The sequence below is a fragment of the Arvicanthis niloticus genome, chromosome 7 (assembly GCF_011762505.2).
Source record: "Arvicanthis niloticus isolate mArvNil1 chromosome 7, mArvNil1.pat.X, whole genome shotgun sequence".
In the NCBI taxonomy this organism is placed as follows: Eukaryota; Metazoa; Chordata; class Mammalia; order Rodentia; family Muridae; genus Arvicanthis; species Arvicanthis niloticus.
The window spans coordinates 34,175,202-34,202,941 of NC_047664.1; the positions used below are offsets into that span (position 1 = coordinate 34,175,202).

The 27,740-nt window shown below is 46.7% G+C and overlaps 1 protein-coding gene across 4 annotated transcripts in view; it reads right to left on the reverse strand.

Moving 5' to 3' along the window:
• The window catches only part of Ccm2 (CCM2 scaffold protein), a 50,938-nt gene that overhangs the window by 5,750 nt on the left and 17,448 nt on the right, over positions 1 to 27,740 (reverse strand). For 3 of the 4 annotated variants that reach the window (XM_034509134.2, XM_034509135.2, XM_076938150.1), the window contains 5 exons: positions 19,831 to 20,004; positions 7,442 to 7,525; positions 6,820 to 7,003; positions 2,587 to 2,723; positions 1,266 to 1,401 (listed from right to left, as the gene is read on the reverse strand). In XM_034509134.2, coding sequence (XP_034365025.1) covers positions 1,266 to 1,401; positions 2,587 to 2,723; positions 6,820 to 7,003; positions 7,442 to 7,525; positions 19,831 to 20,004 — 715 coding nt within the window. The remainder of the gene's footprint in view (positions 1 to 1,265; positions 1,402 to 2,586; positions 2,724 to 6,819; positions 7,004 to 7,441; positions 7,526 to 19,830; positions 20,005 to 27,740) is intronic. The other variant, XM_076938151.1, reaches the window with a different exon arrangement.

Consider the following 27,740-nt stretch of genomic DNA (forward strand, 5'->3'; position numbering starts at 1 on the left):
AGCCCAGCGCTGAGCCGCTGCTGCGTGGGGTTGTGCAGGTAAAGCAGAAGTCGCAGCACAGACCTCAGGCTGCTGCTGAGGCCAGAACTAAGGCATGTCTGTTGAAGAATGCTACATCACTGAGTTAGCCACTCTGGAAAGAGGCTGTGAGCTGCAGACAAAAGAGCCAGAGAGCAGGGCCACCCACCCCTTGGAGCCAGGGCAATCCCGCCATTGCCCGAGACATAGGCTGCAGGCTCTGGTGCTTCCCGCTTGGCTTTGGTTTTACAGATCATCGTCTTTCCTTGTTCTCTGGCACATTCTTCCTTCTGGAGGGAAAGTATTCACCCTGTGCCAGTGTGCCCTGGAAGTAGATTTGAAGTACGCAACCTGGTTTTTGTGTGGTTGGTCTTTATAGGTAAAGGTCTGTTGTGTGTTCTGTGGAGAGACTGGACTTTTGAACAGTACAAGGACTACAGGGACTTCAGAAGTCTGAATGAATTAATTTTGCACCACTTGATTGCCATGAGCATGCTGGAAGGGGCCAAGGGCAACTGGTTTGAATGTGAACTATTTCCCATAGGTTGTTTCAACACTCATCACGGGTTTGAACATTGGGAACACTGTGGAGCCTTGCTGAGTGAAGGGGTCACTAGCTTTGATGAGTTACAGCCTAGCTCCACTTGCTCTTCTCTCTCGGGGCTTCCCAACTATGGATGCATTAGAGCCTTCTGACTGCTCCTGCCACCATGCCTTCCCCTCTGTCTGCTGGCTTTCCCCACCGTGAGGGACAGACAATAAACCATGCCTTCCTTATACTGCATCTTGTTAGGCATCTGGGTACAGCAATGAGAAAGTAACTCATAGAAGAAGTGTGCTACTCTTATACAGGGTCTGGCTATGTAGCCCAGGCTGGCCTCAACTTGTAGCAATCCTCCTGCCTCTATCTCCTGGGTTCCAGGATTACTGGTATATCACCACACCCAGACAGGAAGTATCTCCGGACTACCAGGAGCTCTGCACAGCACTAGGCCAGCCTTCATGGTGGTGCGGAGGTACTGGCCCAGGGTCCTCTGGCTCTTCCTGCCACTCTCCAGTTCCTGCTCTCAGCCCTTCACAGAGCCAGAACAACTTCAAGCAGTCTGCCTACGGTCTTGCAAGGGACCACACACTGAGAGCAGCCCAGGTATACCAAAAGGGAAGGTCCCCAAAACATGCTCCACCTACCCAATTCCACAGCATCCCTGTCTGGGAGCCCATGCTTCCCCTACTTCCATGCAACATACCGCTGTGCAGTGACAGGTGGTGGGTAGGTGTGGAGGCCCCATCAAATATTGCTCGGTCCAGAAAGTCGATGGTGGACTCCGTGTAAACAATCTGGAAGACCTGGCTGAGCAGCGAGCACAGCTCTTCGGCGGCGACCTACCGTGAGTGAAGAACAGCAGCTGTCCTCAGTGGCTACAGCTGAAGACAGCACTTCCCCACAGTCTCTAGGGTCCCCAGGTCTCAGAGGTGCTACAAATATGAATGGGGAGCAGACAGAGCCAAAGGGCCCAGTTCCTCTCACAGCCCCGAGGGTTAACAGAAACAATGCCTGAGAAGAGGGTGTGCCCTAGGTGTGGCCTCACAGGTATCTGGAGACCATGCTAGACATGGGTGTTGGCATCAGCTTTGCCTCCTCTTCCAATAACTGGTCATCAATATGTTCAAAACCCCCATCTAAGCCCAAGTGAGAGAGAGAAGACATCCTGGTCTCACTTCCGATCTTAGAGACATTTCCAGAAGAAGTGGAGTCGTTCTGTTTCAGTGTGCTGTTTAAAACAGGGCTTCTTTAGAGGGTTAATTTTGTCCAGACCCGTAGATGTGATGGTATCTGGGGACATTGCTCAGCACTCCTCAGGGCATGGGTAGCTGCCCACAACGAAGTATTTGATTGAGAGCATCACTAGCGTGTGGGCTAAGTGAGGTGAGTTAGAGGACGGCTAGGTGGGCAGTCACCATTAGCCAATGAAGAAAGAGGCAAAAACTCCACGGAAGATGTCAAGTGAATCCCGAGGCTCCACAGCTCCCCTTTCTGCAGCTGTGACTGCCCATGTGCTGAGGAAATTCTAACTTTGTTTGAAGTACCAGGTGGGTGTGGTATACAGGTCACCATGCCTGTAGCCATCACTGTCAGTCAGTGTGGGGGTGGGGAGAGGCATTCCACTCTACTGACCATCTCAGGGATAGTGCTAGGGGACTGGTCAAGAGAGAGCCAAGGGCAAGGCTGGCAGAGGAGCGTGAGGTAGATCTAGGTAGGGGAGGTGCCCTCTGGAGCCTGGGAGTGTGGGCCGCTGTGGTTATAGGTGGGGACATTGACATGGGCAGGGCTTGGTAAGGAAGAAGCAGTGGGAGGGACAATGTGTGAAGTAGTGCTAGGCAAGGCTGAGGAAGGGCTGGCTAGCCAGGGTTCTAAGTGGGCCATGAAGAACTGTGGCAGGGTCAGGTCTTGGGTAGGGCAGGGCTAGAGGGAAGGCGGCCTCTGATCACAGGCAGGGCCAGGGTGTGAGCTGGGTTTGGGCAGGCAGAGGCCGTGGACAGCTCTGGTCCACAACAAGGAGGTCTCACCTTGCTCTCTGTGGCCATGATGACTAGGCAACATGCCTCTACTGGCCCCACTGCACTTTCTGACAAGGAACCTGCGCTGAGGCCTCTAGAACTTTCTGCACACAGACTTTGGCTGGGAGAGATGCCTGGGTCCTGGGCTGAGAAGTAAACACATCAGGTTAGTGCAGTGCATGGAGGGCAGGTACGAGGGCAGCTGGAGCACCAGCAGGAACATTTACTCCCCGGGGGCCTGTGAAGTGTCTCAGTGGGAAAGCACTTGCCATGAAAGCAAGGCCACCAACCTGAGCTCCATCCCCAGGAACCCAGAAACGGTGGAGGAAGAGAAGCAACTCCGCCACACTGTCCTCTGACCTCTACATGCCATGTTCACCACAGTAATGTGCACACACCCACAACAGCATACATGTGTGTTTGTGTGTGTGTAAAATAAAAATTTTAGTTAAACATAAATCAGTAAGTAAAATCCAGCCCCTAGTCTTTCCAAACAAAACTAGCTTGTGAGAGGTGCAGGGCACCTAAGTACCCATCTTTATACCCCACTGTGTGCCAAACCACGCCAGTTGGTACTCAGCTGCTTAGAGCTACATAAAGGCAGGAGCTCACACGACCCAAGTTAACAGGCAACAGACTACACACAATCCCAACAGGGGTCCACACTCTCAAGGGAGCTTTGGCCCAAGGCACTCCCTTCCTACAGAGGGATAAACTAAAGTGAGGGACCTGAACCCTGTGAATGGTCTAGCTGTGGACAAGGACAAGGCCCAAGGCCCACAGCCTCACACTGTACACTGAAAACGCACTGTGGTTCCAGGGTTGTCCAGGGAGTGGGGCTCTGAGACCAGTCTGGGAAGGGCACTGGGATGTATACTAAGCTTAGAGGTGGCCCTGTTGTCACTGTCCTCAGATGTGTGCAGAAAGCAAAACTGGAGAAACACGAGGCTTTAGCCCTGGGAACACAGGCAGAGCCGAGCTTAGGGCAGACAGGGTGGGAGTGCAGACAACGGCTATGGAATACCAGTGGGATGCTGGGATGACAGTGTCCTTACAACAGCGCTGACCACAGAGCTTCTGAGTATGAGCACCATGAGGAGGCCATACTGAGCTGTGCAGCACAGGCTAAATCACATCCAGGGCTAGATTGCTTTTTAATTAATAACTAACTCAGTCATCTTCATATTGTTCACATGCTCTCATAGCAACATATTAGATACAGGAGGCAAATTAAATATACTATTAAAGCCAGGCATGGTGGAGCATGCCTGCAAGGCTAGCAGTTGGGAGACAAGAAGCAAAAGAATCATCGTGGGTTCAAGGCCTTCCTGGGCTAGCCAGTGAGTGACCAGCCTCAGCAAAACACTGTCTCAAAAATATTAAATATATTAAATAAATATGAATTTTTTTAAAAAAAAATTAGAAGGCCAGGGATGTAGCTCAGCTGGTATATGTATATGCCCCTCACCACAAACAGAAAGAGACTATGAATGTATTATTATAGGTCGTTTCACTTGTTTCTATTTTTGTTAACATTTTAAATTAACTTCTTGGCTCTTAGTGGGCAGCTGTGAAGTGTGGGTACCAGCCAGGTGCCATCTGTGAGGATGTCACTTCTACCCTCTGGGCAGCAGGCCGAGACAGCCACACAGGCTGCTCCATGCCACCAACCTCAGACCTGCCACCTGTCTCTCCTCCGTCATTCAAAACACTTTGGCAGACACCCAGGTTCCCTGCTTCACCCACTCTCCAAGGTGAATGGACCCTGAGCTCTCCACTAGACCACCTCAACACTAGCAACCCATGTGCAAGGAGGTGCCCAATGAATGGTACCGATTCATCTGCCTGGCTCTGGGTGGGGAAACTACAAGCCAAAACCCAACCCAGCCCATGTGCCCAGAAGCCTGAATCAGAGTGGATGCACATATGCTCCTGCCAAAACGAGGTCAGGCCCTGGGACACAGGGATGCATTCTCTGCTGGTGAGAGGAGCAAAATCTCAGGACTGTTTCTCATGTTTTTGGAATGTTCCTTATATGGAGGAAAATCTATTTTCTCTTCCTTAACAATTTATTCTAATGATTCAAGCAGAGAAACATTCCTGCAGCATGAGAAATATAAGAACCACTTCTCCATACCAGCTTAAAATACCCACAGGAACCTGGTCAGGAGCCAGTCTCCTCTCTCTCTGTCTCTGAGGGTCAAGAGCCAGAGGATCACCTTGGTGATGCTGGACAGAGTGGCTGGGGTCTAAAGCCAGAAGGAACCAGTTCAAAGCTACCTACCTTCATCCACTTGTGAGAGGAAGCTCATGGACTCCTCTTAGGAATATTATAGATGCTAACTGAGGTAATTCATGCCAGATACTTTGTACTAGTTTGAGTCATGTTAAATTGGCACTTTTCCAGATTAAAATAGTAACAATTTCATACTGCTCAACCTAACTCAATGCCTAGCATCAAACAGACAGGCTCACTCAACTCTGAGAAGAAAACCAAAGTACTATGATTTGGATGCTAAATATGTGGCAAAGACTTGGCCTCAGGGTGGCGCTACCAGGAAGTGAGAAAGTTGTCAGGAAGTGCACTGGGCATACTATCAAAAGAAACCAAGGGGCCCAACCCGCTTCCTCTTTTTGGGCTTTCTGTCTGTGAAGCAAGCAGCTTTGCTCTGCCATGCAATCCCCACCTGCACCATACGCCTAGAAGCAACGCTCTCTTGATCACAGACTGGAACCTTAGAAGCCAAGAGCCAAACAAGCCTTTTCCCCTTGTAGCAGGCTGAGAATGATGGCTCACTTGTGTAACCTCATTCATTACTCAGAAAGCTGGGGCAGGATTGCTGTGAGTTCGAGACTACCCTGGACCTCAGAGTGAACTCCAGGTCAGATGAGATTAGAGTGAGATCTTAACAAAAAATAAGCCTTTGCACTTTGTAAGTTAAATAATTCAAGGGGAACTTGTCCAGATGAACTTGGTAACTGGACTGGCATCTGTATAAGGGAAAGTATGTATCTACATGTGTGTGGATGTGACTGGGCTGGGCAAGAGTCTATGGCTGTGTGATATATGCAACTGTGTGTATGTAGTATGTGTGTGGTATGGGACGTGTGAGTTGTATAAGAGAAAATATGGTGTGTAAGTGTGTTGGGCAGAGAATGAGCCCTTCTACACAGACAAGGCAGAGCAGCTAAAACTCCTTCACAACCCTCCAGCTGCCTGGAGTTGACCATAGCACTTGGACTAGCATCATAAGCCAGATATACTCTTCCCATACCGTGAAAAAGGCTAGACCAGCTAACCCTTGTTCCTTGTCACCAGCCCTCTGGGGCTGGCTTTGGGATCATCCCAACCACTAACAGTGACCCAGCAAGCCTAGGCCAGTGAGTCTGTGTCAACAGAGGTAGGGCAGGCTCTCCCCTCATTTCTCACTGGCTTAGATGTTAGGGTAAACACCTAGAAGTTCGTAGACGCTTGTACACTAGCATGAAACCTGTGAGCACCTGCAGAGGAGGAGTACAGCAAGTGGAAGGAGCACCCTGCTGTCTGAACAAGGAGGCAGCAACAGGGCTGAGGGAACTGCCTTTGCTGTCCCAGCTGTGGGAACATGAGGGCTCAAAATGTAGACTGGAGGCTAGACGTGGCAGGGCACACTTTTGACTCCAGTATCCGGGAGGCAGAGGTGAGAAGCTCTCTCAAGTCCTAAGATAGCCAGGGCTATGTAGAAACCCTGTCTCATTAAAAACAAATACAATAGAACAAAACAAATGTGAGTTGGGCTCAGAGGAGGTCCCTGTCACAGCTTTCGGTCACCACTCTTCTTTCTGGGGGTCCCCTGTACCTAAGCAGTGGAGGCAACATCAATTATGAGGAGTAGGGGCTGAGGAGTCATCAAAAGAAAGGTGTTTTTGTGAGACAGGGTCTCACTATGTAACTATGGCTGTCCTGGAACTCACTTTAGAGACCAGGCCTCCAATTCACAGAGATCCACCTGCCTCTGAGCACACCTGGCACAAGAAAGACCTCATTTGAACACTGATCCTGTGTATCATATTCCTCAAGTCTCCAAAGGTCCTGAGTGTGACAGGGGCCCTGGGACAGAAGCTCATGGCAGGAAATCTAATTTACAGCCATAATAGGTGGCAGTGCCTAGCCAGGAGCTGCAAAAGCCATCTTCACAATGTCAGGAAAACCAGGAATCCTCCTTAGGATGTGAGCCTCCAGACCACCCACCCAATCCATACCTGTCTTCAGGACCACCAAGTGTGCAGCATCATCTCGGACATAGGAGACAGCAGCGATGTCGTGGATGGGCACCCTCAGGATAATGTCCTCCCCGTCCCTCCAGGCCAGCTTGACATTGTAGGCAGACAGACTGAGCACAGCGTCGTGCTCCTGAGTCAGGTGCCCAGGAAGTTGGTGGGACCGCTGCAAAGAATCACAGGCATCAGAAATGCTGGGCCATGGTATAGAGCTCTCCTTGGGGAGCACTGTGCTGGCTACAGTCTGGTTCTAAGCCAAGGAGAGGTGACAAAAAGTGCTGCTCCCTCAGTACAGTGGCACTCACTCCAAGGATGTCAACATGTTTGAATCATGTGGGGGATTCTTCTGGAACTATCTTTTAGAAAAGTATCTGGAAAGTTAGAATATCTTCAAACTGAGTTTGGGAAGCAGCCCAAAACCAAGTCTAGAGATTAAAGGTTCCAACTAAGAAACCATCTTTGTCTAAAGACTTTGTATAACCAAGAACACCCACAAAGTGATAGAGCTGGGCTGTCCCTCTTAAGCTGAGGTCAAAGGTGAGGGGACCACAGGCTGATACAGGCTAAGCAGCAGAGCACACTCAGGAGGGAGAGGGACTGTTACCTTTGCCTTGTCTATGAAATGCAGGATTTCCGTCCTACTGGAAGGGTTCAGGTAGCCGGGAATGGATGTTAACTGACCTAAATACTGCAAGAGAGGGAGGAAAGAGTACTGTGAGAAATAGTCAGGACTACTGTTGCTACAGAACGCAGACCCACGGCCTGTCCTGAGGCCACCAGGACCATCCATCTTCCACATTCTCAGAAGAGCCCTGCTTTTCTTTTTTTTTTTTTTTTAATTTCAAGATGGGTTTTCCCTCTGTAGCTCTGATTGTCCTGGAACTCACTCTGTAGCTAGATTGATTCATCAATTATCTATCTATCTAACTATGTATCTATGTATCTACCTATGTATCTATCTATCTATCTACCTACCTACCTACTTACCTATTACGTGCTTTGTATGTGTGTGTGTTTTTTTTTTTGTATGTCTGTTTGCCAGGGTTCTCTGGAAGAACGGCCAGTGCTCTTAACCACTGAGCCATCTCTCCAGCCCCTGGACCTACATGCCTACTCAGCAGCTGTAGATGATCTTCCCACACTTCCTACTGCTCTGTCTTCACATCTGGCATCGAAAGTCTTTCAAAGACATCTCAAGACTAGTTTTGGTAGAATAGGGACCTGGATGGCAGACGTTTCCTGCTCACTGTTGGGGCACTGTGTGTAACCTCACTAAAAAAAAATTTTTTTTAAAAAATCAGCTCAGTCAACAAATGTACACAAACAGAAAAGTGAAGTGCCATGGCTTGAATGCACCCCCAAATCCTTCCTTGGCACTTAACCCTTAAGTAACAATGTTGAAAGGTCGGTTGCGGGGTTAGGTCACAAAGGCTCTGCCCTTAGAAATGAATTAACAACATAATAGCAGAAGCAGGACCTTGTTTTATCTCTTTAATTTTTATGTGTGGATGTTTTGCTTATGTATGTCTGTGTACCACTTGTGTGTCTGGTGCCCTTAGAGGCAGGAGGCCTGAGATCCCCTGGAACTAGAATTACACACTAGACGTCAGGCACCACAACAGAAACTCTAGGAGAGGAGCCACTGCTCCTAACCACTGTTGCGTCTACAGCCCCTCATGTCCCCTTCGCTCCCTCCAACTGCACTTACAGATTGTTATGATTTGTCTATGCTCAGCCCAGGGAGTGGCACTGTTGGGAGGTGTGGCCTTGTTGGAGTGGGTGTGGTCTTGTTGGAGTAGGTGTAGGCTTTAAGACCCTCATCCTAGCTGCCAGAAGCCAGTATTCTGCTAGCAGCTTTCAGATGATGTAGAACTCTCAGCTCCTCCTGTACTGTTTCTGCCTAGATGCTGCCATGCTCCCACCTTGATGATAATGGACTGAACTTCTGAACCTGTAAGCCAGCCCCAATTAAATGTTGTCCTTTATAAGATTTGCCATGGTTATGGTATCTGTTCAAAGCAGTAAAACCCTAACTAAGACAAGAACCACAAGAGGGCACTGAATTTCCTGGGACTAAAGTTATAAATGGTTGTAAGACACCACATGGATGCTGGCAATCATACCCAGTCGTCTGGAAAAGCAGTAACTAGTAAGGATCTCTCCCACCCCTTCTATTTTTTCTTGAGAGAATCTTGCTATGTTCTGGTTGGCCTGGAACTCATTATACAATCCAGGCTGGCCTTAAACATCCAGCACCCACATGTCAGCTCACTACCATCTGTAACTCCATTTCCAGAGAATCCAATGCTGCCTTCTGGCTCCTACAGATACCAGGCACACATGTGGTGCGCATACACACACATATATATGCAGGCACTCACATTTACACAAAATAAAAATAAATACAGGAAATAACTTGATCAGAATCTGTGATCTACATGAAGAAATAATACGTAAATAAAGGTAAAATCAAATCTATTTTCTTATTATAATTGCCCTAAAAGCAGCTGATTGAAAATAAAAACAGCGCTGGGCAGTGGTGGTACCTGCCTTTAATCCCAGCACTTGGGAGGCAGAGGCAGGCAGATTTCTGAGTTTGAGGCCAGCCTGGTCTACAGAGTGAGTTCCAGGACAGCCAAGGCTACACAGAGAAACCCTGTCTTGAAAAACCAAAAAACAAACAAACAAACAAACAAAAACAGTAAGAGCTACTGAGTGAGGGAAGCTTAAGAGTAAGTGAAACATCGCAAAAAAAAAAAAAAAAAAAAAAAAAAAAACAAAAACAAACAAACAAAAAAAAACCCCAAAAAACCAAAAAACCAAAAAAACCAAACAAAAGCTTACTGGCATAGGGGATGGACTGTGCATCCCGAATCCAAAACTCTGACCACTGTGAGTACCAACATGATACCTGTGGTGGTTTGAATCGCTATGGCCCTATAGACTTATGTGTTTGAATGCTGGTCATAGGGAGTGGCACTATTAGGAGGTGTGGCCTTGTTGAAAGAAGTGTGTCACTATGGGGGCACCTTTGAGGTCTCCTGTGCTCAAGCTCTACCCAGTGTGGAATTCCAATCTCCTCCTGGCTGCCTTTGGATCAATATGTACAACTCTTAGCTCCTTCTCCAGCACCATGTCTGCCTGCATGCTGCCATGCTTCCCACCATGATGATAATGGACTAAATCTCTAAAAATGTAAGCCAGCCTCCAACTGAATGTTTTCCTTTATAAGAGTTGCTGTGATCATGGTGTCTCTTTACAGCAATGAAACCTGAACTAAGACAAGGCTCAAAAGTCCCAAACTGTGGAGTGTTTTGGATTTCCAGGGATCCTCAACCCATAAAACATTATACAAACATTCCAATGCCAGAAAAACTCCAATATCTGAAACACTTTTGGTGTTTTCCTGGTTAAGAGTATAGTCTTCACGAGTAAAACAGCCACAGCTACACAGGGAACAGGACTACATTGTCTGAAGGCGGATCGAGGTTTATTGTAAATGCTTTCTGCAAATCCCAAGGCATTAAATTAAATTAATATAATTTGAATTAAACTAATGTGTATGAGAGAGAGAGAGAGAAAGAGCCAGAGAGAGAAAGAGCCAGAGAGAGAGAGCCAGAAAGAAGAAAAACATGACTGTGCAAAATGCTCAAATAAAACCAGAGAAAGCAGAAAGAGGAGAAAAAAGAAAACAAAAACCACCCCCCCAAAAAAACCCAAACAACACAAACAAAAAAAAAAAAAAAAAAAAAAAAAAAAAAAAGAAAGAAAGAAAGAAAGCAAAAACCAAGAGAAGGAAAAAGACTAAATATACTAAGTATTAACCTAGTTATACCACTATTTACTGTAATAAGAGTGGTCTAAATATACCAACTCATAGGAAGATTGGGTACTGGGGATATAGCATGTGAGAGGCCCTAGCTTTAATCCTAGGCACACACACACTCACAAGGATGTAGAGATAGCTTAGCAGGTAAAAACACTTGCTGTGCAAATACAAGGACCTGGGTTCAAATCCCCAGAGCCAACATTAAAAGCTGGGTATGGTCCCACGGGTGCCTGTAACCCTAGTGCTGGCGGTGGTTAAGATAGGAGGATTGCCAGACTTGCTGGCTACCAGCCTAGTTGAGTAAGAAACCTTGTCTCAGGGGAATATAGTAGAAAGTGACAAAGCAGGACACCTGATGCTCTTTTCCCTGGCCTTTGTGAAACTATAGGCATAAACACACACACACACACACACACACACACACACACACACACACACCCCACAAGGAAAAAAGGACAAATACTATCAGACTGAATGTTACTTATTTTATTATATTGTTATTGTTGTTTGTTTTGAGACAGGGTCTCTCTATGTTACCCTTACTATCCTGGAACAGGATGGCCTCCAACACAGTTCCTCTTGTCTCTGTCTCCCCAGTGCTGAGGTTACAAGCGAGAACTACCCAGCCCAGATTGGATTTTAATATAAAGCAAGATCTAGTTATGTTCTCTACAAGAAAACCTCTTCGCTTATGAAGATGCATACAGATTAAGAGAAAACAGAAAAAAGTGTTCTTGAGGCAGTACTCAGAGAAAGAAAACCAGTGTAGTTTAAACAACAAAGATAAAGTAAGACTTTAGATAAGAAAAGTAGAGGGAGTCAGGCCATATGCATGCCTTTGATCCCAACACTGAGGAGGCAGAAGCAGGTGGATCTCCGTGAGTTTGAGGCCAGCCTGGTCTACAGAGCAAGTTTCAGGACAACCAGAGCTACACAATGAAACCCTGTCCCCATCCTCCCAAAAAAGAGAAAAGAAAAAGTAGAGGGACTGAAGGGTTAGCTCAGTGGTAGAGCACTTGCCTGGTATTCATGAGGCCATGGGCTCAATCCCAGCACCACAAGGGGAAATCAGAGATAAAGAGGCAGACACGCTGATAAGGGAGTCACTTCTTTTTGTTTTGTTTCATTTTGCAGATAGGGTGTCATTATGTAGCTCTGAACTTACAGAAATATGCCTGCCTCTGATTTCCAAGTGCTGAGATTAGAGGTGTGTTCTATCATGCTGGGCCAGGAGTCAATTCCACAATGTGTTATATGTCTACCCAACATGTACCAAAATATGTAAAGGTAAAAACTAGTGGACTAGCAGAACTACAAAGAAGAGTAGACAAATCTATTACCATTGGGACTTCAACAAGGGACACTGTCTCAAAAAAATAACATGGACAACAATGGAGGAAGACATCTGATGTTGACCCCCAAGCCAATCAGAAGAACAGAAGCGGCAGCACTGCCACTCAACTGGCTGTGCCTGCCAGCCACCATCAGCACCATCCAGAAACAGCAAGCAGATACAGTCTTCAGTGCATCCATTTACAGTGACCAACATGTTGTGGGCCATAAATACACTTTACCTTTGAAAGAGGTTACCATACAATCAACCAAAGAAGAAAGAACTCACAGGAGAAACAAACAATCTGACCCAATAATCCATTAAAGAAACAGACTCAGAAACTGAAAGCCTTCCTAAGCAGAGTCCCAGACCCACAGGCTCAATAGTGAATTCTACTGAATGTACAAGAAAGGAATGGGGATGCAGGGTGTTTCAAGCAGGGCTCGGTGGAGTATGCCTGTAATTAAAGCACTCAGGATGTAAAAGCAGGGTCAGGAGTTCAAGGCCAGTTTAGTGTAAGGGGCTGGGAAGATGGCTCAGTAAGCAATATTTTCCATGGAAATGTGAGCCCTTGAGTTAGTATCTCCAGAAGCTACATCAAGCTGGGCATAATAACTCAGGAATTCTTCAGTAAGACGGGAGGTGAGAAAGGTGAATGCCCAGAGATCATAGCCTGCAAGCCTGGGGTCCGCAGCAGCAAACAAGAGAGATCCTGTCTTACAACTAAAGTCTAAGACCAACATCTGAGGTTACCATCTGACTTCTACACACCTGAACACTCACACGAACATGTACACATAGATGAGCACACACACAAGATTAGTTATAGTAATACCTATCTACCAGGCATGGTGGCGCATGTCTTTAATCCCAGCACTTGGGAGGCAGAAGCAGGCAGATTTCTGTGAGTTCCAGGCCAGTCAGGACTACACAGTGAGACCCTGTCACAAAACAAAACAAAGAAACATAAAATAATATCGGATCTACATTTCCTTTTCAGGCTTGTGGGAAGGGGGGCCTATGACACCAAGGCACACACAGAGGACAACCTGGAGGAGTTGGTTCTTTCAGCCTTCTGGGTTCTAAGAATTAAGCTCTAGTCATCAGGATTAATGACAAGCATTTTCAGCCACTGAGCCATCTTACCTGTCCTATGAGCTGGATTTTAAGGGTTCCTTGAATGCCCTTTGTTTTATGCCTACTCTCTAGAATATGTGCCTGTGTATCTAAACAATGAGAGAGAGAATAATTTGCTTGAGAAAAAAACTTCTCAGTGACAAAACGCAGAGAATAAAGTGACTGTGGAGTACTCATCCCTAAAAGAGACATTCACATCACCCCATCTAAGGCTCAGGGAACACTGTTGATGAGGGGGTGAGCGTGGTGGGGGTGTAAGAGCTGGAAGTGTTGTGAAGTGCCATCGTCTAAATTCTACATCATCACTGTTATTAATCATGGACTCACAGTGGCTTCAGATACTTGCACTGGCCCTGCACAAGAGGCTCCGTCAACTGTCAGTCATGGGTAGAGGAGAGGCTCCTGGGGCCCCCACTCCATTACTGCTGAACTACTGGCTACTGACAGACCCCGGGAACAGAACAGTCATTAACTTGTGTGCCCACTGCTGAGCCCACCACTTTTCAACAGGGCTGGTGGTCCTGGGTTCTATAAGAAAGCAGGCTGAGCAAGCCATAGGAAGCAAGCCAGTAAGCAGCACCCTCCACTGCCTGCCCCCAGGTTGCTGCCTGACTTCCCTCAGTGGTGGACTGTTACCTGAAGTATGAGTGGAGACAAACCCTTTCTCCCTCTAGTTGCTTTGGTCATCATAGTTCATCATTTCAAGAGACAGGCGATCAATATGATACTGGATTATTAGCTATCCCTCCTATCTTTGTATGTCAAGTGCTAAAACAAAGTACCCTGATATGTCTACAATCACACAGGAATTCGAATGTAGTTCCAAGACCTGGGGTAACTAACACAGGCTATAATCCTTTTAATAGTGTCACCCAAAATCACCATGCTTCCTACTAGGCTCAAAGGACAAAAAGGATTCTATTTTTTTATCTTTAAAATTTTTGAAAATGTTTAGGTGTGGTGGTGCACATCTTTAAATCTCAGCACTCAGGAGGCAGAGGCAGGCAGATCTCTGGGTTCAATGGCAGCCTGGTCGACAGAGCAAGTTCTAAGATAGCCAGAGCTACACAAAGAAACACTGTTTCAGAAAAAAAAAAATTAAAGATTTATTTATTTACTTATATCTATGTGTGTGAGGTGCCTGCAGAAGCAAAAGTGTCAGATCTCCTAGAACTGAGTTATGGACAGTGTGAGCTACCTGATATGGGTGCTAAGGACGAAACCTGGTTCCTGTCAAGAGCAGTAAGCGCCTGAGCCCAGCCATCTCGCCAGTCCAGATTGTACTTTCTTCATATAGTTAAGAGATCTCACTAGTTGAGCCTTTCAGGTTTTTGTTGTATTTTGAGATAGGGTCTTATTCTGTAGCCCAGATTGTTATATTTTGATAGGGTCTTACTCTGTAAGACACACACACATACACACAGTTTCTCTATATAGTGCTGGCTATCCTAGAACTTGCTGTGTAGACCAGACTGACTTCAAACTCAGGGATCTGCCTGCCTCTGCCTCTCAAGTGCTGAGATTAAAGGTAAGTCACCATCGCCTGGCTTGCAGTATTTTCTTAAAGAACCACACTGGAGTAGGGAGAAGTATTTCCTTGAGACTGGAGATTTTATATTGATTTTATTTTATCAGAGCAATAAATATGCATGATTAAAAATCAATTGCTAATATAAAAACCACCAACCCAGTCAAGCAGAATAATCCTATAAACCATTTACAACAGGCAGCCTTTCGAGAGTCTGAGCCTTCTGGCACATGGCCATTGTGTAAAAAAAATATTGAATTTATATTACTATTGTTTCACTTATCATTTTTAAGACATTATCTTCCAATTTTCCCTGGCTGTCCTAGAACATACTCTGTAGACTAGGCTGGCCTCAAAAAGATCCATCTGCCTCTGCCTCCGGAGCGCTGGGATGAAAAGTGTGTGTCATGACCAGGATGATTATTTGCCACTTTCAATTAATGTTATCACCAACAGCCCATCCCTTCCCCTCCTCCTTTTTTTACACTGCCCAGGATGGCCTTGAACTCTTAGGCTCAAGTGACCCTTCGCCTCATTCTCCTGAGCTGCTGGGATCACAGAAGTACATCACCAGGCCCAGCTCTGCACAATCCTTTCTTTCTTTCCTTTTTGTTTTCTCCCTCTCTCCCTCTCTCCCTCCCGTTCTCCTCCCCCCCCCCAACTGTGCTTTTTTTTTTTTTTTTTTTTTTTTTTTTTTGGTTTTTCGAGACAGGGTTTCTCTGTGTAATTCTGGCTGTCCTGGAACTCACTCTGAAGACCAGGCTGGCCTCGAACTCAGAAATCTGCCTGCCTCTGCCTCCCAAGTGCTGGGATTAAAGGCGTGCACCACCACCGCCTGGCTTTAAACTGTGTTTTTCATGTAAATAAAATTTTGCAGTTCAGTGGGATAAACGACTTCTTTTAAAAGAAGTGCAAGTGTTGAGTACCACTGAAACTAACATTGAGGTTTTTAAGAAAGGGTAGACTCCCTCCCAGCATCAACAGTGAGCCCCAGGCTTGCATCCTCCCCAGTACCAGGTGCTGCCATGGCTTTACCTGCAGTGCATCTGTATCTGCCCAAACAGAACTGTACTGCTTTCACATTGAGTCTGGAAAGGTGTTCCTGTATTCTGGATACTAGCCTGAGTCAGAAATTTAGTTTGCAAATATTTGTGTTCAGTCTGTAGGATGTTTTCTCCTCTCTTCTTCTGTGGTATGAGGATAGAACCCAGGGTCTCGTGCACACAGTGAACATGCTACTGCTGTTTCCATCTTCCCATGCAGAGAGAAAGTTCTGCATTCTGAAAGTCTGGATGATCAATTTTCCTCCTATGCATCCTTTCTGGTGCCATCTAAGACCTCTGCCTCACCGGAGACCATGAATTACTTTCAGTCCCCCTCCAACGCCCTTACAAGTTTTGTTATAAGGACACTATGGCCCACAGTCCACGCTAAGTTGGCTTTGTGAAGGTGTCAAGTGGTAGGCAAGGTCCCTTCCTGTCTACACTGTCTAGCTGCTCTAGCATGGCTGCTGTCATGGCACATCCTCCTCCTCCACAGAATGGCTCTAACACTTGATAAGGTGTAACTGGAGGGGCAGGTCCATGTGCATCTACCTCTAGGTTCACAATGCTTTCCTATCCCCAGTTCATGGCAGTCCTCTGCATCTGGGTAGCAAGAACAATCCAATACAACCTGAACCTGGGCAGTTGTTTGACCACTCTTCTCTAGTCTTTGCAGACACATTTCTGACTAATCTTGCTTCTGTCTACTGAAACAGCTTGCTGGAATTGTGACAGAAACTGTCATCATCAAGCTATTCAGATTACCTATATCATACTGTGTAGCTTGTGCTTTTCAAGGTGCTGGTCCGTTCCTTCCACCCTGAGGAGAGCTGACATGAATTAGGCTGAACCATCCAGCTTATAAGACATTTGTCTCTCCAGTCAGGCTCCTTCATGTCTCTCCATTTACTCAGATGTTCTCTGTGAGCATGTGTGTGTGTGTGTGTGTGTGTGTGTGTGTGTGTGTGTGTGTACATGTGGTGTATATGCGCATGTGGAGGCCTGAGGTGGTTGTTTCTCAGGAGCTGTTCTCCTTGCTTGTTGGGAACTGCACTAGCCCCACGTTGGGCGCCAAAAAATGTCTTGGCCCGAGCAAAATGTTGAGGCCCGGGCTGCCCCAAGTTTGGTGGCCACTGTATCCCGGTCCAAGCTGCTGCTCCGGTCCGCAGGTCAGAGTTCAGCAAGAGAGAGAGAGAGAGAGTGAGGACGGACTCAAAGAATGGAGACCAGACAGAGTGTGTTTCAATCCCATTTATTCTTCAGTCTCTCTTCTTAGTCCAAGTCCCAAGTCTTGAGTTCCTAGTTCCTAGTGCCTCCAAGTTCCAAGTTACTTCTTCCAAGTTCTCTCCCAAGTGCCTGCTTCTCTGTCTCCTCTGTCTGTGTCTGATTCTCTCATCCATAGTCTGATTCTCTCCGTCTGCCTCTGCCTTTATATGTCTCACTTGTAAGCCATACCTCTAAGTCACACCTATAATCATGCCCTTAGGTCTTGTCTCTAAATCTGATCTCTACACTTCTAAGTCACTCTCTTAAGTTACACACCTTTAATCTCACACACCTTTAATCTCACACACCCAAGGTATCTAAACCAAGATTATCAGAGTGTGCTCAGCTGTTGTAGGCTATTGTGATCCAAGTCTCATGTCAGGGTATATGGCTCAAGATGGCTGCAAAGCTGATAGCCACTTTCTGCTAAAAGTAGGCCCCCAACACTTGCTTGTTGAGCCAGGATCTCTCACAGGGTCCTGAAAGACTACTCTTTCAGTGGACCTGCATTCCCAGCATCTGCCCACATGCATACACACTCCTAACCTCTGCAGGCACCATACTCACTAGCACATAGATACACACACACACCACATATATACATGTGGACACATATACTTAAAAATAATAAAATAGATTTAAAAAGACAAGAGTAGAATCTTTGTCATTTCACTATTAACAGTATGTCCTCTTGTCTTTCTGAGAATATTATATGCAGCCATGTGCTGCCTAGTGATGACTTGGCCAACAATAGCTAATATAACATGGCTCCCTAAGATCATGAAGGAATCACATTTTTCTACTGCTGAGGAACTTTGTGGTCATCTGAACAGCCCAGTGCGACATCCAGGTCGAGTCACAGTGATGCAGTGTAAACAAGCTAGCCTACACTAACAGCTACGCAATAGCTATATACACATTTATAGTATTAACGATCTTAATAAAAGACTGATGGTCTTTTACTATCACCCGACAGAGTCTAGAATTACCTAGGAGACAAACCTGTAGGCATGCCTGTGAGGGAGTCTCTATCCTAGACTACTGAAGTGGGAATTATGGAATTATTATGCCCCCCAAAAGCAGGCCACACCGTGGCATCCCAGACTGAGTCAGGTGGAGGAAGTTAGTTGAGCACTGCCATGCACCCCTCTGCTTCCTGCTGTGGGTGTCATGGGACCAGCTGCCCCACAATCCTGAGGCCACGCCTTTCCAGGAACCAGAGGAAAGCTTCCCTTGGGTTGTTTCTATCAGCTAGTTTGTCAAAGCAGAGAAAACTACTTAATATAACATGTTACTGGTCTATGTATTTACTATGTTATACTTTTTAGCATTTGAGTACTCCTGTCTAAAACAGTTTATAACCAAGTGTGGTGCACACACCGCAATCCCATCTCTTGGAAAGCAGAGGAAGGAAGACCTTCAGTTAAGGGCAGCCTGAGACACATAGTGATATTTTCTCAACCAAGCAAACCAGAGCTGGGGAGACGGCTGAGGTCTACCAGAGGACCAGGGTTCCATTTCTCAGCAGCAGTTCCAGGGAATCCCACATCCTCCTCTGGCCTCTATGGGCACTGATGCATGTGGAATACAGACATATAGGGAAGTAAAACATTCATATGTACAAAACCAATCATTTAAACAATTGTAAAAACCAAACCTCAGCTTGCTGTTATCGGTTGAAAGCAGTTGACAAGCAGCCAACACAGATGAGCCTGTCACCTCCCTGCCATTCAGCTCCTGTTCGCCCCAATGAGTGACTGGCTGGTGCACCCATTACACATAGGTTTGCACGCTCCAATGTTCACAGCAACAAAGCTATTCAACAATGCCATCCTCAGAACACAGCCCACTATCAGCACGCACAATCCCACTGCTGCCCTCACTTCAGAGCCATTGCTTTCAAATTCATGTTTATTGTCTTGGGCCCAATGTTAGAAGTTTGCCGCAAGTATGTACTTATGCTCTGCTGCCCGTGTTTAAAAAGAGGCCCTCAAGAACTGACTGAAGATGTGCACTGGGCAGACTCTCCATCCGCTAGGTTTCACTCAAGCTGAATGGCAGATAATTCTTAGGGTCAGTATGGAACTTCTCAGCTACATCAAGGAGAAGCGACACTTGACGGTACACTGTTTGTAGGAGAGGCCTATTCAGAGACATTCTGGAAGCCCGGACATAAAGTGGGATGTGGATTCACACCACCCCTAACAGGCTCTGACTTAGCTTCACCTCCTTCAGCCTGGGTCTCCCCCACCCACTCCTGTGCCAGGTGTCAGTAAATCCAAAGCCCCCCTCAGTGTGGAGGGTGCCTACGAATCCCTATTTAGTCAGCCCTGGAGCCTCCTGAGCCACTGGACTCTGTCCTCTGCAGGGAGCTGACCCAGCTAGAGCCACCAACCAGGCTATGTCACCCTCATGGCTTCCTTCTTTCCAGTGGGCTCCTACAGCCATCACCTCTTCTCTCCCAACTCACGGCTTTCTATGATTTTATTAACTTATTTTCATTTTAGGGATATAACACAGCTTGAGCAATCTTTTTGGGGCACAAGCCTGAGACATAAGGCCCCCAGCATTAGGCTGAGTATCTGAGCCAGGAACAAGCACCTGCTGTCATCTGCAAATCGGAGGAGATGAAGTTTCCCTGTTCTACACAATATCCATGACCTTCTAGACACAGAGTAGTGTTCTGCCAAACAAAGGATCAGAAGAAACCAAAGCTAAAGACTGGGACTGGGTTTGGAGTTTCCATTATTAGATACATCCAGAGGCAAGACAGTGGGTAGGGCACAGGCTAACATATGTATGCAGAGCTGGTGGTGAACTGTTTGGCAGGCGTGCCCTGTGGCCCAAGGTAACTTACCTTCACCTCCTTCTCAATATAGTCGCTCAGCAGTCTGTCTGGCTCGACGCGCTCAGGTAATGCCAGCACCACAGTGTGCAGAGGGCGCCTCTCTGTCACCTTCTCATGGGCTTTCTTATCTCTACTCTTTTCACCTTTTAGGAATACTCGTTTAAATGGCGACACAATTCCAGGCTGCAGGCAGAAATGGCAATGATTGGAGTTCATTATTCACACATTTGTGTTGTACCTACTACTAACAAACACAAGTGGCCAAAACTATTAGCACAGTTGCCATGGAAATGGGAGACTGTCCATCCGAGCCTATGAGAAAGGACCACCATGAGGCTGAGGCATGGCTCTACAGCCAGCTCACACCGTGGTCAGGTAAGTGTCCAAGCAGACTGCACTAGGACAGACAGGCCTGTTAAGTGGCTCCTGTCACACTCAGAAGGCAACTCACTGTCATGTGGGGAACAGTCTCCCAGAAGACAGCCACACAGCAGAGCTTCAACTCCTGCCAGCTCTGTGAGCCATGTCATCTCAGCTCTGAGGGTGCAAGTGGGGCACCCACAAAGGCATCTGTCTCAGCAGCCAAGGTCAAGTGAGCTCTAAGGAGCCCAGGCCCTAACAGAGCCCCAGGTTCTCAGGCAGCTCCTTCCCTCCTACAGGATTCCGAGTCGGCCACCAATCCTCACAGCCTCACACACTGCTGGATGGAAGGTTAGTACCAAGGCTTTAAAGACTCAACCTGGAATCAAAGTGAACTTGTGAGCTACGCAGAGGGGAATCAAACCTGGTACCTCCTAAACAACCACAACAGATGTTATCCCTGCCTCTGCAGAAAGATGGGGCTGCCAACCATTCTTCAGCACTCAGAGAAACAAAGACACTTAAATACAGCAACAGCTCACAGGCATGAGCAATGAGAGAAAGAGACGATGTCCTGTTTTCTCTCTGCAGTAGACAGTTGGGAGAGCTGTCCACAGTTCTCCTGATGCTCACCCACTATGTTCCTGGCACCCAAGCAGCAGCTGGGAAACCACAACAGGCTCAGCTCTGACCTTCCCTTATCCCCCAAACTAGTAACAAACAAAAAGATGTACAGAATAAATGATCAGGCAGGGTTCACATGGCCAAGGCTCCCAGGAGATGCCACATGTGGACTGCTCCCCAGCCTCACTCTGAGGCTCAGCCCTCTAGCACTAGGCATGAAACCAGCAATCAAATAAGACTCACTCAGCCTCAAAAAAAATCACCCTGATACCTTTCCTGTGCCTGCGGCCTCCTGCCATGAACAGCTTCCCTGCCCCTCGGCTTCACATCCTGGGCCTTTGATACCTTGGTTTTATTCCACTGATTTGAGATGGACACAGATCCAGGAGGCCCACTCAACAAAGTCAGACAGCAGCATAAGTCTCGGTGTTAGAGCTGTGTATGCACAGCCATCATGCCTGCTGCTCTCCCCACAGGCTTCCCTCCAGCTCAGGACCTCAGGCTTAGGGTGAACACAGGCTCTGGGCTCAAGGCTCAACCCCTCTGGTGTCGTCTGAGCTAACCTGCTTCCTTCCCATATAAGATAGTTGGCTGAGCTACCTACCATCTCTAAAATGAGCTATGATCTTTGCAAGTCTTAATGAACAGTCCATGTGATAGCTACAGAGAGCTGAGCTGATACATTATAAAGCAAAAGGGAGTCAGCAGTTATTTCCATTACTGTTTTTACTCACAAAAATCCATCTCCTTTTCAACTGCTGTCTTTACAGCCCAGCACCAAAGCCTCAGACTATCTCCCACTCAGACTAGATAATGACCCACTACCACTCACCCGCCTTTGAATCCATGCACCCAAGGTAGGAAGAGACTGTGACCCACAGCCCTGTAAATATTAAAATATTCCACTTGTGGGATTTTTGTTTTGTTTTGTTCTGCAGTGCTAAGAATAGAACCCAGGGCTTTGCATACACTGGGCAGGTACTCTTCCACCTGTGTTATATCCCCAGCCCCTCCACTGGTTTTAAATTTAGATTTTCTTTTTTTCTTTTCTTTTTTTTTTTTTTTTTTTTTTTTGGTTTTCGAGACAGGGTTTCTCTGTGTAGTCCTGGCTGTCCTGGAAATCACTCTGTAGACCAGGCTGGCCTCGAACTCAGAAATCTGCCTGCCTCTGCCTCCCAAGTGCTGGGATTAAAGGCGTGTGCTGGGCTGGAGAGATAGCTCAGTGGTTAAGGGAACTGATTACTCTCCCAGAGGTCCTGAGTTCAATTCCCAGCAACCACATGGTGGCTCACAACCCCATCTGAAATGGGGATCTGATGCCCTCTTCTGGTGTGTCTGAAGACAGCAACAGTATACCCACATACATAAAATAAATAAATAAATCTAAAAAAAAAAAAAAAAGAAAGAAAAAGGCGTGTGCCACCACCGCCTGGCAAAATTTAGATTTTCATAACAGTACATAGCTGATGAACAACTGCTACCTACCACTGGCTAGGCCTAAACTATGAAAGTCAGGAGAACCAAAATCATTAGACGGTAACACCAGCAGAAAGGACAGGAGGCTCTTCCAGAAGAGCTAAGAGGACCACCCTGCCAGGTCCCCACTCTGAGATGAGTGAGGACAGGCTGTCATTGAGGACCTCCCAAGTGCATTCTTCGGGAGCTCCCAAACATTTCTTTCAGCCTCAGGATGCGTTTAGGCAAGCAACAGATGGATGGGGCAGGGGACAAGATGATATCAGAGTGGAGGTTTATGGGACAACAATGGTCACTTGAGACTTACCTGACAGTAAACTGCAGGCTAGAAATAACTGCAAAATTTATAAACATATTTGAGCAACGTAAACCCCAATGGAGACAGCTGTGATTTCTTCACCATGGGACCTTTTACCAGATAGTACTCAAATTACGCTAATTGTGTTGTGCTTGATCACTTTATTTTTTCTGAGTTAGTAAATGTCCTTATGTTTATGGTCCATGAACAAGATGCTCCAGAAGCGTCATCTCTACAACCACAGTCTGTCACTCTGGGTAGACAAGTATCTATCCACACGCCTCCTGCAGCCCCATAGAGCTCCTTCCCACAACCACACTTCCTGGCAGTAGTGACTGAAGGCTGGCTCCTATAGGCAGGCAGCTCAGCTCTGTCTGTCTGCCCTTCCAGTTGTCTATCAGTCCAATTCTTTATTAACTTACACATGGAACCAACAAGAAACCAACTGTGAAACCAGAGGTTTGCCAGGATCAACCTCTAACCAAGCTCTGACCAAATCAACAGGCACATAGACCACAGGCCACTTACACTGTTTCTATAACAGTGATACAAAGCTCATAAAAGAGAGTCTGCACTGGGAAGGACCCTGGGGTATCTTGTAATCAATCCAGCCCAAAAGACAGACAGATCCTCTGTAATGAGGTGACATGGACTAGAACTCTACAAAGAAACCAGGCCAGCCCGATTCCCCTACACTATCTCTCACTGTCTGAGTCCATTCTCTCCAGTCCCACACACGCCCAGCACGTGCCCTGCCACAGAGCTGGACCCTTAGTCTGGCCTTTGCAGCTTGCCTGTCCTCCGGCATCTAATATGGAGCATGTATATAGCCTGTACAGACTACAGTGAGGAATAAATCCCAGGGCAGAACCTTTATTTTGTGTGCGAAGCAGAAACATTAGGACAAGAGCAGAGTAAGAGAAACTAAACCCACGGCAGAAACAACCAACAGCCAGCAGCTCGGCAGCTTTTGGCGGCCTACTGTAATGTCAAATCACCTGGGTTTGTGCTACCCTAAGCATCAAGAAACAAGAAGAGCGGACTAGAACTGATATCTCCCTTGGTCCACTCACAGACTAGCCAGGAAAAGCACAATCCCCAAATCTCAGGCCTAAGCCATGAGGAGGCCCTCGAGGGCCTCTCAGTGTTGGGCCTTCAAGTCTAACCAGACTCAGATAGTGAACTGAAACAATCCCTCTGACCCATGGCCTTACTTCCCAGATCTCAGCTACCCACAGTCAACTGTGATTGCTGAATACTAAACTGAGAACTCCAGAAAGTCACAATTCATAAGTTTTAAATATATTTACTACAGGACAGTGTTACAACCACTGGATAATAATATATAGTGCCCTTCTCTTTACTATACTAGAACTTTAGCACAGACATATAGGTATGAGGAAAAAATCTATACAGATATTGGGCTTAGTACTACCCCCGGTTTTAAGTATCCAGTAATGGGCCTTTGATGCACCTGCGTAGGTGGAAAGAACACTGTCCGTGGAGGGAGATGTGTCTGGCCCTACAAATGAGTCTTGGATATAATAAGCACTATGTGCTTCCCCGCCCCCCACCCTTCAATGCCTCTAGTCATTTGATCTGTTTCCTACAATGTAGAACACTGAAACACAGCACATAATAAGGAATGACTGAGGCTTGGGCGGGCTGAGCAACCCATTAGTGTTGCCTCAGCTCTCAGCTAGTGGGGACAAACAGCTAGGACAGCAGGACTGGAGGACAGCATTCAGACATTCCAGAAACAAACCTGAATAAGGAGGAGTGTAATACTGAGTCAGGAGGATTGCAAGATCAAGGTCAGACTAGGTCTCAGATAAAACAACCAAGTGCTGAGGACATAGCAGGTGGGAAGAGCCTCTGCCTAGCATGCGAGAGCCAAGGAAAAAAAGGCGGAGGCTGTATCTCAGATCTTAAGTTGTTTTTTGTTTTGTTGATTTGTTTATGAGTCTGTGTTCAGTTGGTTTCTTTTTGAGACAAGATTTATTCTATAGCTCAGGCTGGCTTAGGACAGAATTCATGGCAACTTTTTCTGTTGCAGACTTCTGAGTACCATGATTACAGGCAATAGCCACCATATTAGGTCGTAACATGAAAATGCAAACAGAGATTATGGCTAAGAAGCAAAGGAGCTAGACGTGGCAGTGCATGTCTTTAACCGGGAGGTAGAGGCGGGAGGATTTGCATTTGAGACCAGCTTGGTCTGTGTTTCAGGTCAGCCAGGGCTACATAGAGAGATCCTATCTCAATGAATGATCAATCAATCAATAAAGTAAATGGGCAAATAATATTTTGATAGGCAGAGTCAGACTTCAGTAACTGATCATAAGGTCTTTAATTTGCTGCGATGTCCTGTAGATAAATACACTGAGAATAAAAGGCAGGTCTAGCATCTGCTATTCTTTCTTCTGTAGCATGCTGCTGAGTGTGTATGATATGGGCCCCAAGAGAGCAGTAGGGTGAGTGGATCCCAACAAAGGTGGGGTCTTCCAGATCAAGTCTTCCCTGAAAAAACTGAGTCCACAGGGGCAAGCCAGGGTCCAAGATACAACGCTGAGAAAGGAATATGAAACACAGGAACAAAACTCCTGGACACACAGTAAGAAGTTTTTCTAGCATCTCTCTTGAAAAGGCTTTCAGATCCTATCAATATTTTTCCATCCTTTGTCATCTTGTGCCCAAAACAGTCCTTCAATTTGGAAATGGGGGGGTGGGCATGTAGCTTGGTAGCACGGGAGTTCCCTCACTAGCAAAGACAAAGCTCTTGCTTAATCTTTAGTGTCCCAGAAAGAAGAAAGGTGTGTGTCTATGTAGGGTCGGGGGAGACTAGGAATCTAAAAACAATAACAAAAAAGTCACAACTATCCAGAGAACCGTGGTGGTACACCCCATGATACTGGCTCTTGGAAGCAGGAGGATCTGGTGCTTGATGCCACACAAGGAGATCCTATTTCAAAAATACACAAATCTCTGAAAGTAACTCACTGGTCTTTTCTTGTAGTGATTCTGTCCTCCACGTCACTATGGCATAGACACAGACAGATAGACAGACATAGAAATGTGAGCCTCCAAGCGTAGGAATGGGACCTTCAGGAGGAAAGATCAGTTGTCCCCGGATGGGGCTGAAGTTGTTCAAGAGCCACAGGGTCCTAAGCAGGGATTGGGAAGGAAGCACCAGGTGGCCAGGGCTATGATATAGAAGGGCTGACTACCCTTGAGGCACCACCTCAAGAAGCGGGTGTCCAGTGCACATACCAATATTACGGTATCTAAGAAGCACAGGAAACTCTTGCAGCAGATCCAACTTGCCCAGAAAGAAAAAGCAGCCACGGAAGTGGAAGTCCCCTCCAAGTCAACCAGAGCTAGTCAGCTACAGCCCAAAGGACAAAAGATAAAAGCTCCCAGGACACAGATCTGGAGATGAAAGCTAAAGTTCCTACCTCTACCTCGTCTACCAGAAGATTCTCAACAGCACCTAGAAGGATTTGGAGGACTTTGGAAAAAATATTACCATATTTCATTCTCTCAGACACCTCTTCTACAATGGACCACTGACCTCCCCTGGAGGTATATACTGGGAAGGAAGAGACACAAAGAAAGACTGGAGAGGGCCCTCTCTAGCAGTTAACTCCTTTTGTAATTAAAGCTTTAGTGAAGGGAAAAAAAAAAAAAAAAAAAAAAAAAAAAAAAGCCAGTATCTCTAGACTAGACTCCTGGGAAACAAGCTCTTTCTTTGAGGACCAGTAAATAATACAACCATATATGCTAACTGTGTTCCCCTTGCAAAGCTCCAAGCTCAGCACACTATTCTGGAGAAAGCACTAGCACACCTGAGACAGAAGAAGCAAACTAAGGTTCAAAGGGCCCCTCAACAGTTTGACATGTGCATGTCATTTAATCTTCACCATCAGCTACTTAGTAGGTTTCATCCCATCCTAAGACTACCCCAATGCTCAAAGCAAAAAGGTCTTGTGCATGCCACACAGGATGGCTATAGACAAGAGAAAGTGAAGGTAGTACTGCCTCCCCTCCCCACCCCCCAGGAAGACAGACAGTAACTGCACTGAGACAGTCAGAGCAGGCCTGGGAGGGACAAGGGACTGTAAGGGGAAGAGGCCCAGAGGTCAATGAGAGGGTCTGAAAGGAGGCCTGTGAGTGGCCCTGCACACCTCTGTCCGGCAGGGCAGCAGGATCTAGTCCCTACAGAGTCTGCCTATCATCCCTGACAATCACATACTGCCCAGGCTGCACCTTACACAAACTCTAACAGAAAGAATTCCTAGCTGGAGCCGGGGTGCTGGGAGTGGGGTGGGGGTGTGGAACACTCCTTTAATCCCAGCACTCAGGAAGCAGAGGCAGAGGATCTCTGAGTTCCAAGTCAGCCAAGGCTACACAGTAAAGCCTTGTCTCAAAAAAGCCCAAACCAAACCAAACAAAAAGCAGCCCCTTCTGCTGACCCTTCAGTACCACAGCCTCACACACACGGCAGCCAGCTTCAGGCATTCTCTGCAACACCTGTGACACATTCACTTCTTTCTTTTTCTTTTTTTCTTTTTTAAAGAAAATGAAGGGATGCAGATATATCTCAGTTGCCTAAAGCACTTGGTTCAGTCCCCAACTCCTCATAAAAATCAGGTGAAGTGACATTGGTCTATCATCACAGCACTCTGCAGGCGGAGGCAGGAAGATCAGAAGTTCAAGGTCATCATTAACTAATGTCAGACTGGGATAGTGGAGATTCTGGGTGAGGGAAGGGAAAGGATGGGTGAGGAAGGAGAGTGAGTACTCCAGTCCCTACCAATGGAAAAGGACCTGGGCATACGGACCAAGACAATGGGTGCAACATCCCCTGCATACATCCTACCTCGGGACTCCCTGGTTCTGGAGGAATGGAATCATATGGGATCTCTGCCTACTCTTGTTCTACTGGTGAGTTCCCAGGAGTCTTAACCCCACGGAGGCTGTGCTAGGGGCAGGCCAGGGTCCACGAGGGCAGCCTAGTTCTGTTATGCACTCATAGACTATTGTGCACTCTAGGGACAAGGCTCCCCAGAGTCCCCTCAATTTCTCAACCTTTTCCCTTCAACTGTGTGACCTTAGAACTCAAGAGACTACAAGTCCGAAGGAAATCCTTTCCCTAAAAGAC